We start from the raw sequence: 19190 nt of genomic DNA on the forward strand, positions 1-19190 counted from the left end.
TATTATTATGTGTTTATTTATTTATTTATTTTTAGAGGTTGGGTGAGTGTGACCACCCATGCAGACCCCCCATATCGCTTTGTCCAATTCGCTGTCTTTCTGCAGGCGGGCACAGGTGCTGTCCATCTGTGTTGTCTTCCCGCATGGTGGCCCTTTTTCCACTAGAGAGTGACTGCCTGCTCTGGGAAAGATGGAGGGGTGTGTGGTAGGTCACCAAAACATACCTGTCTACGCCTGCCGGTCTACAACCTCCACCCCCCCCCCCCCTCCTTCCCCAAAGTGTCCTCACCCCTCATTTGAGAAAGGGACTCAATAGATGGCCCTTTGATTAGCTTTAAAGCCAATCTGTTGAAACGTGAACGTGTTGAATCTTTGAAACGTGGACGTTATTCTGTACGCACGTGGCAATTAGTCACTTTCCTAGCTAGTCACGTGAGTTCACATTGGTCTGTGATTCAGGTGTTTTTGGGCCAGCGGAGAAGGCCTTGCAGGCCCTGACAGCCCACCACTGGCAAAGAGCAGGGTGATCAAATCAGGAGGACGATGGTATAAAATCAGCATAGTGTGAATCTTTCTTGATTTATTTATTTAGCTATCCAGCTATCTATCACTTAGCAGTTTTTTTGACGACGATACTAGTGCAGCGTGTTCGACCGGAAACAAATTCCTTGTGTGTTCTACATACTTGGCAATAAAGATGATTCTGATTCTGATTCTGATCGAGCTAGCTATCTCGCTAGCGAGCTATTTGCTATCTATTTGCTGTCTGGCTCACTGGCCGGCTATCTAGCTAGCTATATATTAGCTATATAGCTATACAGCTTGCTAGCTATTAGCTATCTATTGGCTAGCTAGCTAGCTTTCTATCTATTTGAATTACTTCCGGGTTGAGTGAACGCTGGCGCATGTGGCTGCCGCTGCTCACCCACAGAATAAACTGATACCGCGACTGTAAAGTGACCTTGGGAGTTTTGAAAAACGCTTCTAAATGAAATGTATTATTCTTTTTATTTTTTTGGTTTTTTATTTTTAATTTTAATTTTAATTTTAATTTTTATTTTTATTCAACCGCTTCCGCGACACCACCGAAAGTGGCTAAATTACTCAGAAAGAAGTAAAATTATAGATACAACAATGAGCCATCGTTGGGACGATTTTTGTCTTGAGAAAAGAACAAATACGGATTAGTTGCATTTCCGTTCATGACAATGGGGAAAAGATTATTTCTTATGTGAGTGTCATCTTGAGGCGCCTCTGTAGAGATATTTGAAATAAAAATGTAGATATTTTAAAAATTATTCTTATGGTTGAACAATCCGGTTTCCACTCTAAATGCTGCTTTTAACGCACTCTGAATGCCATAGCCAAATATTTTTCTGCACCCACTTTGAACAGCAAAGAACGTCATGAGAAAATCAACAGTGCCCCCCTAATAAAGGGTGTTTCTCTCGACATGAGTGCATCTGTCATTGACATGACGTCCAAATATTTAGACTGTCGCTCAGCCATGTGTGTGGAGGGTGGGGGGGAGAACCGCATAAGGGAACAACCTATCTTACCGTGGGGCTCCCATCAGTCCAGCGGAAGTCACTATCAAACATTTTATCATTCAGGCCAATCCACTGGTAATCCTGTCCGAGACCTACCAAACAGAACAGACAACATATTGCATTTCTGTAAGAACTACTGAAAGAAACATTACAGCTCATTCTTGAAATGTAGATTTTTCAAATGTGATTGGGTATATTGTGCTTCTAAAGCTTACGGTTAACAAATTGTTGCTCCTCATGGGAAAGGATGCTCGTCAGGTGAGCCCCTTGCATGCGGCAGTCTCTCTCTGCCGTATCCCAGTTTCTTCTGCTCGGGAAATATTTGTAGCACTGGCCCTGAAACTTGTGCCAGCCGTACTGACACGTTTCTGTATCTGCAAGGTAAGAAAGCAAAAAGAAGATTGAGGAATACACAAGTGCAGTATTTGAGCCACTCCGATCTAATCAAGCATCTCATTGACTTCAAGCAATGTTAACGCCTGACCCTTGAGGCTTTCTTTATGTCAAAATAAGGTCACAATGATCTAGTCCTTTAAAAGAATGTTAACAGCTTTAGGAGGTATGAAAATGTGAGGTCAATAAGGTATGTGACCAAAGGTTTGAGATTTTCCACTTCCTGGTGTTACGATATGGTACAATTAATTTATATCGCACTAATGGTGATCGCGGTGTCTAAATATTCAAAACAAAGTCCACTCTGTTAGTTTAACAGCTTTCATTTCAGTGCAATTAAATAAGGATACAAAGGCAAATATCCCCCTTGGGTCGCTCTTTGAGCAAGCACTTCGAAGACGGCAGCTGCATAGAGTACACAATCTCAATGACGAGTGATCTCTAACAAAATAAATGGCGGAGAATGCCTACGCGCTACTTCCAAGTTTCTACTGAAGTAATCCCTTTTTTTAATGGTTGAAAAGCTGGACATGATGTAAAAGACTAAAATCTGTGTCCATGTATCAATTTGGTTAAGAATAGGGGCATTTCATGAATTAAGGTTCCACTGTATTAGTTATGTGTCGTTCGCGAACGAGCGGGTTCTTAGAGCCGGATCTCTGAAGTGAACGCAGAGAGCCGTGTCCTAACAAAGAGCCGGAAATGGGAGCCGACTTTTTTGTCCTCTATTCCCCGCCCCTAGTCTTCGATTAAAGCCGCATGTGATTGGTTGATATCCGTTGTAGAGGAGGGAGGGGAGAATAATAGACACACGCAGCACTGAGGAGAAGGGGGGGGACGAGGGTAGACAGGTGGACAAATGTTATTACATAATAATAATAATAATAATAATAATAATAATAATAATAATAATAATAATAATAATAATAATAATAAAACATTTCATTTTTAAGCACCTTTAAAAACTCTCAAGGTCACTTTACAGTCACATGATTCGTTTTTCTGTCACCAGCGTTCAGTCAACCCGGAAGTAACTCAAATAGAATAGTAAGACAAATACAGAGAAAGCTAGCTAGCAAGCCAATCAATAGCTAATAGCTAGCCAGCTGGATACTTCGCCAGCCAGATAGCTATTGTACGTTATGCTGTTATTATTATTCAATTAGGATATTTTTTACTAGTCGGTATGATAGCATTATTAATATGAAAAGCAAATAAGTGACAGCTGATCATCAGACCAGAGTAACCACAGGGAAAGTGAAAGTTAGCATCTGCTAACTCTGTGCACATATAAATAAAGCCATATAAATAAAAAGATTTGATTTAATGTTTTTTTTTACACGAGTAATTCGTTTTTCATATAATTTTACATGATTTTTTTAGTAGTTAATTAATTTAAGCAACAAAAAAAACAAATAAACTGAGGAGCCATTTGGGAGCCAAAAGAGCCGGATCTTTTTAGTGAGCCGAGCCAAAAGCTCTCTGAAAAGAGCCGGAATTCCCATCACTACACTGTATGTCTTTAAATGTGCCTGAAATTTGATTGAATAGAATCACAATAAGAAAAACATGCAATGTTTAGCCCCTCTGACCCAGAATGTCATGTAAAAAAACATACCTGTCTCACAAAACAGTCCAGAGTAGCTTGAGAGGCAAAGACAACTGAAGGAAGCCAACCCATCAACACATGTTCCTCCATTGCGGCAAGGGTTAGACTGGCATTCATCAATATCTAAATACAGATTTATTATTAATAAACCATAACATTCTTAAGAAGGTTTTGTTTTTTACACAAATAGATATTTTTAAGACTGTTTCCTACCAGTTTCACAGTGATCACCTCCATAACCCGGTGCACAGTTGCATGCTAGGGTGCTGCCCCTCACGAAGCAAGATCCTCCATTCATACAAATGTTTTCAGCACATGATTCAGGTCCTGGAAAAGAAAATGTCCATATATTCACTGTGGTTTTGTTTAATTGTGTTTGTTCACAAACATACAAAAAAGTTGCGAAACCTACCGGTAATGTCAACAGTCTCTACGACAACGATGTGGCCCGAACCACGTTCTGAGTCGTGTGTTTCTCCTTCAGGGAGCGATGGAGGTGCAGTTATGTCACTGTCGAGTTTGTGATCTTTGTTAGAAAACGGCTGTGTGGGGTCTACTGAGAGTGAAATATGACTTTGGGTTTCAGCTGGTGTCGTCTTGGAGAACTCTTGGACTTGTGGCTTTACAGTGGATCTTACTGTCTTATCCGCACTGCTTTCAAAGTCAACGCTATGGACAGTCGTTGACTCCATCTTAGATGCAGTGGTGTAAGAATCTACCTTGAAGACTGTCTGGATATCATTTGATCCTGGGTTTGTTGTGTGGATTAAGTTTCCGGACATTACAGAAGTGACTGTTTCTCTTCCGATACTGTCTGAGTCTGAAGGCTGACTCTCAGCAGCTTGGCTAGTAGTGTAGATTCTTGTTTCTGTTGGTTTTATATTTTCGGGGTCTTCTGGAATATTTTCTACTATGCTGGGATTTGATTCCTCATAGTCGGGCGTATCTCCACTTAGATCAACAGAAATGCTGTCGGTAGGAGACTGTGTTACTGGAAGATCTGTTTCTGGAGGTGATTCAGTCATTTCACCACTTGAAACTAGTTCCCCTGTTAGGTCAATTGTATCTACAGGCACTGTGGTGGACACCGTCCCATTGACTGAAGGGGCAACAGTTGTTAATTCCTTAAACGGTCTTGCTGACGTGAGACTGATCGGTGATACATGTTCCGAAGAGTAATCGGTCTGAGCGCTTTGGGTGACAGCAATCTCTGACCAGGCTTGCGCCAATGATTCTCCGGGGGGTGTTGGATGTTTTGGAGGGGCAAATGTGTGACAAACTGCACCAAAATGCTTTCCTTTGAAGGTACTGATCCAAAATGGACTTCTGAAAGATGTTCTTCTGGTTTTGTTGTAGACACATCTTGGTAGTTGGTCGTGCTCTCTCCAGTTGTTTTTTGTCAGTGAAGTGAGTCTCCTTTTTCTCAACATCTGCCAATATTGACTCAGTAGAAATTTGGGACATACCAGGGGACAGGGTTGAGTAATCATCTGTCAGGGGGATATTAGTAGATGTTGAACCAGATGTTACTTCATAGAAAGATGACTCTCTCTGTGGTGTTATTGGACTACCAAAGTCTGCAGTGTAGACACTTGGTATTGTAACCCCTGAACCGTCTTCTTCTGTTGAGGTAATGAGACTTGTCTCTGTTGACGAAGAAGCCTCCTCGCTGTCTGAGGAACTTTCACCAGATGTATCTGGTGCTGCTGTAGTTGAAGACACAGTGTCATCAGAGGATACTTGTTCTGTAGCATTTAAAATGGCATCTACTGGTAGACGTAATGAAGATGGGGTACTTTCTGGTTGCACTGAAGGTGATTCAGTTATTCCACGTGGGCTGTGCTCACTTGAGCTTTCAGGAGAGCTTTCAAATATCATCCCAGTAGTTTCTTCCTCAGGTTTTGCAGATGAACTAGTTTTTGGAGTTGTATAAGGTGAAATTATTACATGAGACGCTGAGGGCTCAAATGTTTTGTGGTCCACTTCAGAATGAGTAAGCATACTGTTTGGGGCAAAGGACTGACTTGAAGCTTCAATGGGAATGGGAAACATTGTAGTTGTAGAAAATGAGTGTTTTGAAAATGAAGATGTGACACTGTCCACGGTGATATCGTCTTGTGATGGACTAAATGTTATTTTGTCAGAGGAAACAGTTACCACTTCGTGTTGCATTGTGGTTACATTATTTGTTTCCTGCTCATGGGACCATATGGCTTTATCTGTGCTCAAAAGAGTGGATACTGTAGAAGTAGTTTTATTATCAAGTGTGACTATGATAGGTGAAGTGGTTATGTCATCTGAGATCTCGTGAGCGGAACCTTCCGTACTTATCGGATATAGTGATGTAGTGAAGGGCGTCTTCAGAGTAGCAGCTGTTGGATGTTCTGTTACATGAATGTGTTCATGTGATTGTGTCTTAGAAAGATCCATGAAGGAAGTGGCAGTTGCCTTCTTAGTGCTGAAGAGACTTGAAGCATCAGTTGATACAAATATTTCAGCCTCCCCACTACCAGTCTCCGGTAACACTTCTAGATGTGATGCTGTTTTCTGCTTCATTGTTGAAACAGTATGCCTTTCATTACTTGAGGTGCCAGGAACATCAGGTGCCAAACTGAGCATTGGTTTCACAGTACTGGATAAAGATGGCCAAATGGTTGTTGTTTTTCTATCGTCGTCAGCTCCACTAATAATTTCAGACTGCTTAGTGCTGAACAATGAAGAAGCTGAGAGTGTTATTACATCAGATACTGTCCATCCAGAGGATGAATCTCTTGTTGCTGTGGTTTGAGTACTGAACACAATTTCTCCTCCAGAGCCTGCGTCTGAGTCATCTACACTTGACTCTTGTTCAGATACTCTACTGATAGGTGTTGTCGACATTGGCATGTGTTGTTTCACAGTATCTGAATGTATGGAGGTTTCATCAGTCCCACTTGTGGCTGTGATTGCTGTGTGCGATGAAGTAAAAACCGAATCCTCAGGTGTTAAATCCTCATCGAAGACACCACTTCCTTGCTCAGTTAGGTAAATATCACTGTTAGTCTTGTCTGGAGATTGGGTTGTTGATATAAATTCCTGTGTGGGCTGCCTGCTTGGTTGAGTTAATGAATCATCTGTGCTCAGGTCTAGTTTTGTCTCATCAGTTTTATCGATGGCTACATCTCCACCTGATCCTTCTGAATTTCTCTCTAAATCATCATCTTCAGGTTGAAGCCCAGAGATCTCCATGTCACCGGAAGATTCATTTGAGGGAAACACAGAGAGACTTGAGACTTCCGTGCGTTGAGTCCCTTCAATTATACGAGAACTTGCTGAAATAGCAAACAAACTATCCCGCAAACTTTCTTTGGTAACCATAACTAATGGTGTGATGGTGGTTTTGGACAACGCTACCTGTTCTACGGGTGATTCTTCTTTTGGTGTTACTGAGGATAAAACAATTGTAACAGCAGATGTGACATCTCCTAAACTTCCCCCATTTTGAACCTCTGCATTGTGAATTTGTTCTGTTACAGACGGTAAAGAAGAAATGCTTTGAACTTCAATGGGAGTCATCATTGTAGTTTTCTTAGTACTGAACAGTGAAGACACTGAAGTCACTTGGGGCTTTGAAACAGTGGTCGGACTGACAGATTCGGAAATAACGTGAATTGCTGCCTCTTCTGTATGAACCTCAGTGGAAGGAGTTTGAACTGCAAAGGTTGAAAATGGTTTCTTTGTGCTAAACGTGGTTGAAACGGGATCATCTGAACCTGCATCATTTGTTGCAAATGCCACAGGGGGAGTAGGAGCAATAGTTTTCCTTGAGGTTGAGTTCATGTCGGTTCTGGTACTGTGTTTTGTAGGTGATGAAGACTCTGTATTGGCAACTGTAAAGCCATCAAAGGAGAAGTTAGGTCTCCAGAGCCCTCATAATTGTTGATCAGTTCTGTAACAGAACCTGATGTACTTGGAAGTGAAATAGTTGTCGATGCACCTTTCACTGGGCTGGACAAAGATGTTGACGAGACAGGCTCAGATGTAGGCTCCTCATTGGATGTCCTATTAGTAGTGGGCAACATCAATGAAACTGTGGTTTTGTCAACGGGGGACATTGGAGTATCAGTGCTATAGTGAGAATCATCTTTACCATTTCCTCCCATTGAATATGCTGGTGTTGAATGTACTGGTGTTTTCGTACTAAACATTGAAGAGATGTTCTCAGATGTTTTCCCTGTGACTTCAGTCGAAGGGTTTTGATCAATAAGTTCAGTGTCGTCAATTATTTGAATGGAAGGCTTAAGGGAACCTGGGGATTTTGTAGACATCTCCTGTGAAGTTCCAATAACAACGGCTGAGAGGCTGCTGTGTTTCATTGTTGTATCTGTCACTGACAGAAATGAAAAACTAGAAGACTCTTCTGTTAAAATTTCAGTTGTCTGTCCATTTGAGTTGTCCTGTTCTGGAAGAATGATCCCAGAACCTGCATCAAATTCATTTATGATTGGAATAGCTGAAGTGGTTGGTAATATTTTAGTTTGTATGTTAGTGGACTGCGCAGGTGTTGTAGTGCTGATTCCTGGTAATTTAGATTGGCCAGGGAGATTTGAAGTCGGTGTTGCTTCAGTAAAGCCTTTTACTTGACCAGCAGTGAGCAGCTCTGACTGTGGTGATTGTTTCTCAGGGCCAAGGGAAGACACAGAGCTCATAATTGAAATTGTTTCTTTTTTGACGACATTCACGTTGCTCTTGTTATTTGGAGTTGATACGGCAGAGTTTGCCTCAAGTTCAGGCATCTCGGTTGTGGAAACAGAAGATGCCTTTGCAAATATGTCTTGGGTTAGATAACCTGACCCTTCAAGACGATCAGAGGATGGTTCTGTCCCAACTGTGAACTGGTCTCCATCAGTCTTAGCTGTAGTCACATACTTTTGTATTTCTGAAGACACGGAAGTAGGTTTATTAGTACTAAGGAAGGATGATTGCGTATTTGAAACTGTTGAGACTTGTGATGCTGTCATTGCTGGGGTCTCTGTGCTGAACATCGAGGAAACAGTTGGTCTTTCTGGCCCCTTTATAAATCCATCTGTACTGTCTCCAGAACTCTCAAAATCTGATGTGGTGGTACTGGGAAGGATTCCAAGTTGGATGGTTGAGCCGGCATGGGAAGGAATAGCCTGAACCATCATGGTGTCATTGCTAATTCCATCATCATCAATGTCCTCAATGTCCAAATGAGCAGATACAGTTGGGGTTGCTTTTTCCGTACTAAAGAAGGACGATGCCGTAGTAACATATGTCTTTGAAATGTCATGATTTGAATCATTGTCTGATGCATTCACTTCAGATGTCCCTGTACCCAAAATGGAGGCAGGCGAAGAAGTGATTTCTGGTTCTCTGGTTAACTTTTCACTGCCATCTCCAGAATGCTCAAACTCTGCTGTAGAACTCATAAAATATTTTTTTTCATAACTTTGTGTTGTTTTACTTGACACTGGCTCAAGGGGCCTAGTACTATACAAAGAATCAACTTTAGTAAAGGTCTCTTTTTCCTCCACTGGCAGTTGTGTTGGTCTTTCTGTGTGAAACATTGATATAGGCGTCTGAGATGAAAGAGTCATTTGGGTTATCTTAGCACTTTGTTCACCAGAGCTCTCTTCTTCAATATCTGTTGAAGTGGGAATAGTTTTTGGTAGTAATGATGAGTCCTCACCTTTTATGACATGTGCATGGGGTTCATAAGGTGTTTCATGGAATCCTGTCGTTGACGAGGTGCCACTGCTAATAAACACTGAAGGCGAGGAAGTTGTTGCTGAAATTGATGAATTTTCAGTCTGACCAACGAGTGCGCCTACGCCATCAATGGTACTGACTAGAATTTTAGTTTCCGGTGTAATTTTTGCTCCAAGGACGGACACAGATGGCATCAGGGGTTCTGATGTCGGTGCTTTGGTACTGTGGAGGGATGACACAGCCGTGGAGGTGTTTGAAGAAGTATCAGTTTCGTTTCCATGTGATATGGTTGTCGCTGGAGTATCTGTATGAGACACTGAAACAATAGTTTCAGTAAAGTCTTCAATGCTTTCCCCAGAACCATCTGTGTTTGTGACAGTGAAGAATGATGACATTGGAGGCTGAATGGTTGATCCACTCAGAGAAGGAAAGGAACCAGATCCTTCATTTAAAGTCGTACTGAATAATGATAATGATTGAGTTTCAGGTGTTGTACTTGATTCAATAACTGATGAAATTGACTGAGTGCTTGCATCGTCCTTCTCAACATGTGTGACTATAAATGGACTCGTAGGAGGTTCAGTTTGTGCCTCTGTGGTGAAAAGAGTAGCAGTAGTAATGGAAGATGTTTGAACGACAATGTCTTCTGTTTGTTCACCAGAACCATCTTGATCTACTGGCACTTGAACAGAGGTTGGAGTGTGATAAGACATCTGAGGCATTTTCGTAGTACTATACAGGGACGATGTGGCAGTACTAGATTTTTTATCTCGTGTAACTTCCTTGTGTGATGCTGTCACAACTGGTGTCTCTGTACTAAACATTGAAGGCACAGTGGTTGTTTTTACTTTTGACTCTCCAGTAAACTCATTAATGGTGTCTCCAGAACTTTCAATGTCTATTAATATTGCAGGCAAAATTTTTGTGCTGAACATTGAGGAAACAGAAGTTGGTGTGATTTCTGAGGCTCCACTAAAATCATCAGCACCATCTCCAGAACTTTCTGGAAGCGTGGTAGAAGAGAATGATGCCACTTTACTTCTCATGGTTGGGCCACTGATGGTTGGTATTGGATAGGTCAGGTCAGGGACCAGAGAAACTGCTGGATTTCCTGTGATTGAAGAAAGTCCTGGTTCAAGACTTTCTGTTGTTTGTTTGGTGCTCAACAACAAGGAACTGCTTGCCTCTTCCTGATTTACTGGAAAAGATCCATTGTTTTCAGGTGTAAGTGATGAGTCCTCCATCTCACTCATTTCATGTGATGTTGTGACTGCCGGAGTATTTGTGCTAAAGTCTCCAGTGAGCTCTGTGGCCATGTCTCCAGATGATGATTCAGTTTCAGGGGTCAAGCTTGACCCACTGACAGAAAGATTGGAGTCAGTGTTTGACACTTCAAATTTAACTTCTGGGGTGGTGAATGTAAGAATTGGAGATTCGGCAGTAGATACTTCTGCACTGTCAAGAGCTGATACAGTAGAAACAGAAGATGTCACAATGATCATATCTGAAGTTTGGGCACCTGAACCATCTTGAACTTCCCCGGCCTGGACAGTACTTGAAGTTGATGCTAGTCCTGCTGCCGTCTCTGTACTATACATGTTTGAGACAGTAGGTGTTGGGATTTTTGAGGCTCCAATAGTGGCGTCTGTTTTGCCTCCAGAATTTTGCGTGTTTTCTTGGTGTATTTGGGTGTTAGTGGTAATTAATGAAGTGGAAGTCGTTGGTGACATGAACGAGTCTCCAGTGACCTCTGTGGCCATGTCTCCAGATGATGATTCAGTTTCAGTGGCCATGTTTGACCCACTGACAGATAGATTGGAGTCAGTGTTTGCAACTTCAAATTTAAATTCTGTGGTGGTGGATTCTAGAATTGGAGATTCTGCACTCGATACTTCTGCACTGTCGAGAGCCGATGCAGTAGCAACAGAAGATGTCAGAATGATTATGTCGGAGGTTTGATCACCTGAACCATCTTGAACTTCCTCGGCCTGGACTGTACTTGAAGTTGATGCAAGTACTGCTCGCGTCTCTGTACTGTACATGGATGAAACAGTAGGTGTCGGGATTTTCGAGGCTCCAATAGTGGCGTCCGTTTTGCCTCCATAATTCTGCGTGTTTTCTTGCTGTATTTGGGTGTTAGTGCGAATTAATGACGTGGTAGTCGTTGGTGACATGAACGAGTCTCCAGTGAGCTCGATGGCCATGTCTCCAGATGATGATTCAGTTTCAGGGGCCAAGATTGACCCACTGACAGATAGATTGGAGTCCGTGTTTGCAACTTCAAATTTAACTTCTGGGGTGGTGGATGTTAGATTTGGAGATTCGGCAGTAGATACTTCTGCACTGTCAAGAGCCGATGCAGTCGAAACAGAAGATGTCAGAATGATCATGTCCAAGGTTTGGTCACCTGAACCATCTTGAACTTCCTCGGCCTGGACTGTACTTGAAGTTGATGCGAGTACTGCTGGTGTCTCTGTACTGTACATGGATGAAACAGTAGGTGTTGGGATTTCTAAGGCTCCAATAGTGGCGTCCGTTTTGCCTCCAGAATTCTGCGTGTTTGTTCGGTGTACTTGGGTGTTAGTGCGAATTAATGACGTGGTAGTCGTCGGTGACATGAACGAGTCTCCAGTGAGCTCGATGGCCATGTCTCCAGATGATGATTCAGTTTCAGGGGCCACGCTTGACCCACTGACAAATAGATTGGAGTCAGTGTTTGCAACTTCAAATTTAACTTCTGGCGTGGTGGATTCTAGAATTGGAGATTCTGCACTCGATACTTCTGCACTGTCAAGAGCCGATGCAGTCGAAACAGAAGATGTCAGAATGATCATGTCCGAGGTTTGGTCACCTAAACCATCTTGAACTTCCTCGGCCTGGACTGTACTTGAAGTTGATGCTATTCCTGCTGCCGTCTTGGTACTATACATGGATGAAACCGTAGGTTCTGGGATTTTCGAGGCTCCAATAGTGGCGTCTGTTTTGCCTCCATAATTCCGCGTGTTTTCTTGGTGTATGTGGGTGTTAGTGGTAATTAATGAAGTGGAAGTCGTTGGTGACATGAACGAGTCTCCAGTGACCTCTGTGGCTATGTCTCCAGATGATGATTCAGTTTCAGTGGCCAAGCTTGACCCACTGACAGATAGATTGGAGTCAGTGTTTGCAACTTCAAATTTAACTTCTGGGGTGGTGGATTCTAGAATTGGATATTGTGCACTGTCGAGAGCCGATGCAGTAGCAACAGAAGATGTCAGAATGATTATGTCCGAGGTTTGGTCACCTGAACCATCTTGAACTTCCTCAGCCTGGACTGTACTTGAAGTTGATGCAAGTACTGCTGGCGTCTCTGTACTGTACATGGATGAAACAGTAGGTGTTGGGATTTTCGAGGCTCCAATAGTGGCGTCCGTTTTGCCTCCATAATTCCGCGTGTTTTCTTGGTGTATTTGCGTGTTAGTGCTAATTAATGAAGTGGAAGTCGTTGGTGACATGAACGAGTATCCAGTGACCTCTATGGCCATGTCTCCAGATGATGATTGAGTTTCAGTGGCCAAGCTTGACCCACTGACAGATAGATTGGAGTCAGTGTTTGCAACTTCAAATTTAACTTCTGGGGTGGTGGATTCTAGAATTGGAGATTCTGCACTCGATACTTCTGCACTGTCGAGAGCCGATGCAGTAGCAACAGAAGATGTCAGAATGATTATGTCCGAGGTTTGGTCCCCTGAACTATCTTGAACTTCCTCGGCCTGGACTGTACTTGAAATTGATACGAGTACTGCTGCCGTCTCTGTACTGTACATGGATGGAACAGTAGGTGTTGGGATTTTTGAGGCTCCAATAGTGGTGTCGGTTTTGCCTCCAGAATTCTGCGTGTTTGTTCGGTGTACTTGGGTGTTAGTGCGAATTAATGACGTGGTAGTCGTCGGTGACATGAACGAGTCTCCAGTGAGCTCGATGGCCATGTCTCCAGATGATGATTCAGTTTCAGGGGCCAAGCTTGACCCACTGACAAATAGATTGGAGTCAGTGTTTGCAACTTCAAATTTAACTTCTGGGGTGGTGGATGTTAGATTTGGAGATTCGGCAGTAGATACTTCTGCACTGTCAAGAGCCGATGCAGTCGAAACAGAAGATGTCAGAATGATCATGTCTGAGGTTTGGTCACCTGAACCATCTTGAACTTCCTCGGCCTGGACTGTGCTTGAAGTTGATGCGACTACTGCTGGCGTCTCTGTACTGTACATGGATGAAACAGTAGGTGTTGGGATTTTCGAGGCTCCAATAGTGGTGTCTGTTTTGCCTCCATAATTCTGCGTGTTTTCTTGGTGTATTTGGTTGTTAGTGCTAATTAATGAAGTGGAAGTAGTTGGTGACATGAACGAGTCTCCAGTGACCTCTATGGCCATGTCTCCAGATGATGATTCAGTTTCAGTGGCCAAGCTTGACCAACTGACAGATAGATTGGAGTCAGTGTTTGCAACTTCAAATTTAACTTCTGGGGTGGTGGAGTCTAGAATTGGAGATTCTGCACTCGATACTTCTGCACTGTCGAGAGCCGATGCAGTAGCAACAGAAGATGTCAGAATGATTATGTCCGAGGTTTGGTCACCTGAACCATCTTGAACTTCCTCGGCCTGGACTGTACTTGAAGTTGATGCAATTACTGCTGGCGTCTCTGTACTGTACATGGATGAAACAGTAGGTGTTAAGATTTTCGAGGCTCCAATAGTGGCGTCCGTTTTGCCTCCAGAATTCTGCGTGTTTGCTCGGTGTACTTGGGTGTTAGTGCGAATCAATGAGGTGGTAGTCGTCGGTGACATGAACGAGTCTACAGTGAGCTTAATGGCCATGTCTCCAGATGATGATTCAATTTCAGGGGCCAAGCTTGACCCACTGACAAATAGATTGGAGTCAGTGTTTGCAACTTCAAATTTAACTTCTGGGGTGGTGGATGTTAGATTTGGAGATTCGGCACTGTCGAGAGCCGATGCAGTAGCAACAGAAGATGTCACAATGATTATGTCCGAGGTTTGGTCACCTGAACCATCTTGAACTTCCTCGGCCTGGACTGTACTTGAAGTTGATGCTATTCCTGCTGCCGTCTTGGTACTATACATGGATGAAACCGTAGGTTCTGGGATTTTCGAGGCTCCAATAGTGGCGTCTGTTTTGCCTCCAGAATTCTGCGTGTTTTCTTGGTGTATTTGGGTGTTAGTGGTAATTAATGAAGTGGAAGTCGTTGGTGACATGAACGAGTCTCCAGTGACCTCTGTGGCCATGTCTCCAGATGATGATTCAGTTTCAGTGGCCAAGCTTGACCCACTGACAGATAGATTGGAGTCAGTGTTTGCAACTTCAAATTTAACTTTTGGGGTGGTGGATTCTAGAATTGGAGATTCTGCACTGTCGAGAGCCGATGCAATAGCAACAGAAGATGTCACAATGATTATGTCCGAGGTTTGGTCACCTGAACCATCTTGAACTTCCTCGGCCTGGACTGTACTTGAAGTTGATGCGAGTACTGCTGCCGTATCTGTACTGTACATGGATGAAACAGTAGGTGTTGGGATTTTCGAGGCTCCAATAGTGGCGTCCGTTTTGCCTCCAGAATTCTGCGTGTTTGTTCGGTGTACTTGGGTGTTAGTGCGAATTAATGACGTGGTAGTCGTCGGTGACATGAACGAGTCTCCAGTGAGCTCGATGGCCATGTCTCCAGATGATGATTCAGTTTCAGGGGCCACGCTTGACCCACTGACAAATAGATTGGAGTCAGTGTTTGCAACTTCAAATTTAACTTCTGGGGTGGTGGATGTTAGATTTGGAGATTCGGCAGTAGATACTTCTGCACTGTCAAGAGCTGATGCAGTCGAAACAGAAGATGTCAGAATGATCATGTCCGAGGTTTGGTCACCTGAACCATCTTGAACTTCCTCGGCCTGGACTGTACTTGAAGTTGATGCGAGTACTGCTGGCGTCTCTGTACTGTACATGGATGAAACAGTAGGTGTTGGGATTTTCGAGGCTCCAATAGTGGCGTCCGTTTTACCTCCATAATTCCGCGTGTTTTCTTGGTGGATTTGGGTGTTAGTGCTAATTAATGAAGTGGAAGTCGTTGGTGACATGAACGAGTCTCCAGTGAGCTCGATGGCCATGTCTCCAGATGATGATTGAGTTTCAGTGGCCAAGCTTGACCCACTGACAGATAGATTGGAGTCAGTGTTTGCAACTTCAAATTTAACTTCTGGGGTGGTGGATGTTAGATTTGGAGATTCGGCAGTAGATACTTCTGCACTGTCAAGAGCCGATGCAGTCGAAACAGAAGATGTCAGAATGATCATGTCCGGAGTTTGGTCACCTGAACCATCTTGAACTTCCTCGGCCTGGACTGTACTTGAAGTTGATGCTATTCCTGCTGCCGTCTTGGTACTATACATGGATGAAACCGTAGGTGTTGGGATTTTCGAGGTTCCAATCGTGACATCTGTTTTGCCTTCAGAATTCTGCGTCTTTGCTTGGTGTACTTGGGTGTTAGTGCTAATTAATGAAGTGGAAGTCGTCGGTGACATGAACGAGTCTCCAGTGACCTCAATGGCCATGTCTCCAGATGATGATTCAGTTTCAGGTGTCAAGCTTGACCCACTGACAGATAGTTTGGAGTCAGAGTTTACAACTTCAAATTGAACTTCTGGCGTGGTGGATGTCACAATTGGAGATTCGGCACTAGATAATTCTGCACTGTCAAGAGCCGAAACAGTAGAAACAGAAGATGTCAGAATGATCATGTCCGCAGTTTGGTCACCTGAACCATCTTGAAATTCCTCGGCCTGGATTGTACTTGAAGTTGACTCTATTCCTGCTGGAGTCTCTGTACTGTACATGGATGAAACAGTCGATGTTGGGATTTTCGAAGCTGCAATAGTGGCGTCTGTTATGCTTCCAGAATTCTTGGTGTTTGCTTGGTGTACTTGGGTGTTAGTGCGAATTAATGAGGTGGAAGTCGTCGGTGATATGAACAAGTCTCCAGTGACCTCTATGGCCATGTCTCCAGATGATGATTCAGTTTCAGGAGCCAAGCTTGACCCACTGACAGATAGATTGGAGTCAGTGTTTGCAACTTCAAATTTAAGTTCTGGGGTGGTGGATGTTAGAATTGGAGATTCGGCAGTAGATACTTCTGCACTGACGGTAGCTGATGCAGTAGAAACAGACGATGTCAGAATGATCATGTCGGGAGTTTGGTCACCTGAACCATCTTGAACTTCTTCGACCTGGACTGTACTTGATTGCATTTCAAGATATGTTGGGTTTTGTTTCTCAGTGTGATAAACAGATGTTGTATTAGTGACAGATGCCCACGAAATAGGACTACTTTCACTTCTTTGTGAGGCTGTCAATGCTGGTGTGTCTGTACTTAACTTTGAGGATATAGTAGTTATGAAATTTGACTTTTCAGCAAACTCATCCATGTCATCACTTGACCCCTCTTTGTCTTCACTACTGAATAATGAACCTGTTCCAGTTGCAATGGTTGATAAATTCAATGAAGGAACAGACTGAACCATCATTGTCTCATTACTTATTTCATCATGAATATCAGCAGCAGTAGAGAAAATACTTGGAAGTATTGAAGCATCACCACTGTCAAGTGTAATCGGTGTGGAATTTAATGTAGAGGATGGCATCGGCTTTTGATTGATGTCAGACGAAATAGTTGATGCCACTTCTAATACGAATAGCTTTGACATTCCTTCTGTAATGCTGCTCTTAGTACTTGCTTTCTCATCTGCATCACGAGACAAGGGACTGTATATAGTCTGCAGAGAAGCCTGAGAGGAATTTTCAGCAACTGGTGGGGCAGATGTGCTTTTTATGCCTATTGTTGGTTGAACTATGTTTCTGTCTGTGTGAAGATTTGTTGCCAAAGTAAAAAGGGATGGATCCGTTGCCTTGTCTGTTTGAGTCACTTGTGAGTCCGTCTTCATCGACGTGGGAGGGTCGCTTAACCTGTCTTGCTCTTTCTGTTCAGTTGTGGTGATGACAGTGGAGGTTACCTTATCTGACAGGGTTGTTTCACTCTGCTCTGATATGTTGGTCACATGTTCCTCAGATGGTGAGGCTGTCGGAAAGAAATGAGCAGAAGTAGGTGCAACCAACATCCCGTATGTGGTTTCAGAGCTAGCTTTTAGTGTGGTTTTCAATGATGTGATGTCACCCAAAATTGCAGTTGGAGCAGAAGTTTTGTCTTTCTGTGTGGAAGCCTCTTCACTTCCAGGAAAAAATTGAGGGTGTTTTGTTTCAACTGTCGGGATAATGTCAGAGTCAGTGTCATCTACCATTGTGGGGATGGAAGGGTCAAGCAAGACTGGAAACTTAGTGTTCTGTGACTGAAGGATCTGGACATCTGCAAAAAAAATACATATATAAATATTTATTTTGATATGAATAAAACAAAATTGTTCTATTGTAAACCACCCAAAGAGATTCACCATCTTTGAGCTTCACGGTACATAGAATTCTTCAAAAAGTCAAACTCAAAAAACAATAAAACATTGTAATGTTTAGAGCGCTAGCACATTCCAACGAATCTGGAAGGTCAACAGCTTGTGTAGCAAGGAACATGACTCATTCTCGATGATGAGTAGCCTGCTCTCAACTCAAATCTGACCACAGTGTTATTGTTAAAGGCAAGATTGGTAAAAATGAGCAGTTTATATATTGGTTTAAACGGAAGCCAAACGTTCAATTATTTTAACTAATGCTGACCACCTAGGAGAAGGAGCGTATGGCTTTCAAAAGGCGAACTTTGCCGGAAAAAATTGTCTTTGCAATCATAATAATAATATTTTCATTTCATTTATAAGCGCCTTTCAATACTGCTGTGAATTCACCAATTTCCATCCTTTTCATGCGGGCTGGCATTTGGACCGTTCGGGTTCCGTTAATCGCAGTGAAAATCATATGTGCTTATGTAATATTCATGTAAATACTGCAATGAAACATACATTTTTTAAACTCAAATCTTTTAAGCAATCAGAACACAATGAAGTTGTCTCTCTCTCCCCGTTTCTCTCGCTGTTTCTCACAAAAGATTGTAAACGGAGATTGAAAAAGATTATTGGTTGCGCCTCAAGAACGCCTTCACCACCTGTTTAGAGTTAAGACCGTCCTGGGAACGCGGATCTGGGACCCACCTGACTAAGCCACACACAAACACACACATGTACACAATTTCCCTCACCCTATCGGGGTCGTACTACAGACTCTCATTTGCCAAAGTTTCAAGAAAAATTCACTACCACAATCACTGCTTGACAGTCTTTTTTTCCAAGACGGTCTGCCTTTTAACTGAACATTTCCATTTGGGTAAAGATATGGAGAATATTTTGATTCCGTTCTTGGGAAAACCTCAGTCTATTCATCCATGAATTAAAAACATGCTTAGGTCTGTCCAGGTTTGTGTTTGATGTAAACAAGACACATCGAATCTAAAGTTCTGAACCTACGGGTGTTTTGTATTTCTTCAATCACAAACACATCACATGTCAAAGAATTGGGTGTATATCGGTAGCTTATTTTGCTCTGTTGCCATGCAACCAGACAAGATGTGCTTCCTACTCTTCCATTTTTCCAAAAGATTTCCCACAAATCCTGAGAGAGTAACAAGCCTGTGTCATCTGAGCCACATGACCTGATGGAGAAGTAAAAGTAGATGTATTCACCCGCTTTGGCCACGTGGCATCCAGCTGTCCCAGCAGCGAGCACACTTTGTTTTAGAGTGACATCATCACTTGATCTCATTTGCAACGTGAGCTCGTGAGTAGTGTTTTTTTTTCGCTTACTTTTGACCCACGCACACTTAGTGTATGCCATGTGCTTTCTGTTTGTTTTGTCTCCGGGAGGTATACTCTCAAGGAAAGAAACTC

The 19190-nt window shown here is 42.8% G+C and overlaps 1 protein-coding gene across 1 annotated transcript in view; it reads right to left on the reverse strand.

Moving 5' to 3' along the window:
- The window catches only part of vcana (versican a), a 49936-nt gene that overhangs the window by 6377 nt on the left and 24369 nt on the right, over nt 1–19190 (reverse strand). Inside the window, 10 exon segments of the mRNA XM_088993778.1 lie at nt 1560–1642; nt 1766–1924; nt 3562–3675; nt 3766–3879; nt 3965–4825; nt 4828–4944; nt 4947–6249; nt 6301–7433; nt 7436–10556; nt 15807–17668. Coding sequence (XP_088849904.1) covers nt 1560–1642; nt 1766–1924; nt 3562–3675; nt 3766–3879; nt 3965–4825; nt 4828–4944; nt 4947–6249; nt 6301–7433; nt 7436–10556; nt 15807–17668 — 8867 coding nt within the window.

The sequence above is a fragment of the Hippocampus bargibanti genome, linkage group LG04, assembly GCF_051943395.1.
Source record: "Hippocampus bargibanti isolate YZ-2025 linkage group LG04, ASM5194339v1, whole genome shotgun sequence".
Taxonomy (NCBI): Eukaryota; Metazoa; Chordata; class Actinopteri; order Syngnathiformes; family Syngnathidae; genus Hippocampus; species Hippocampus bargibanti.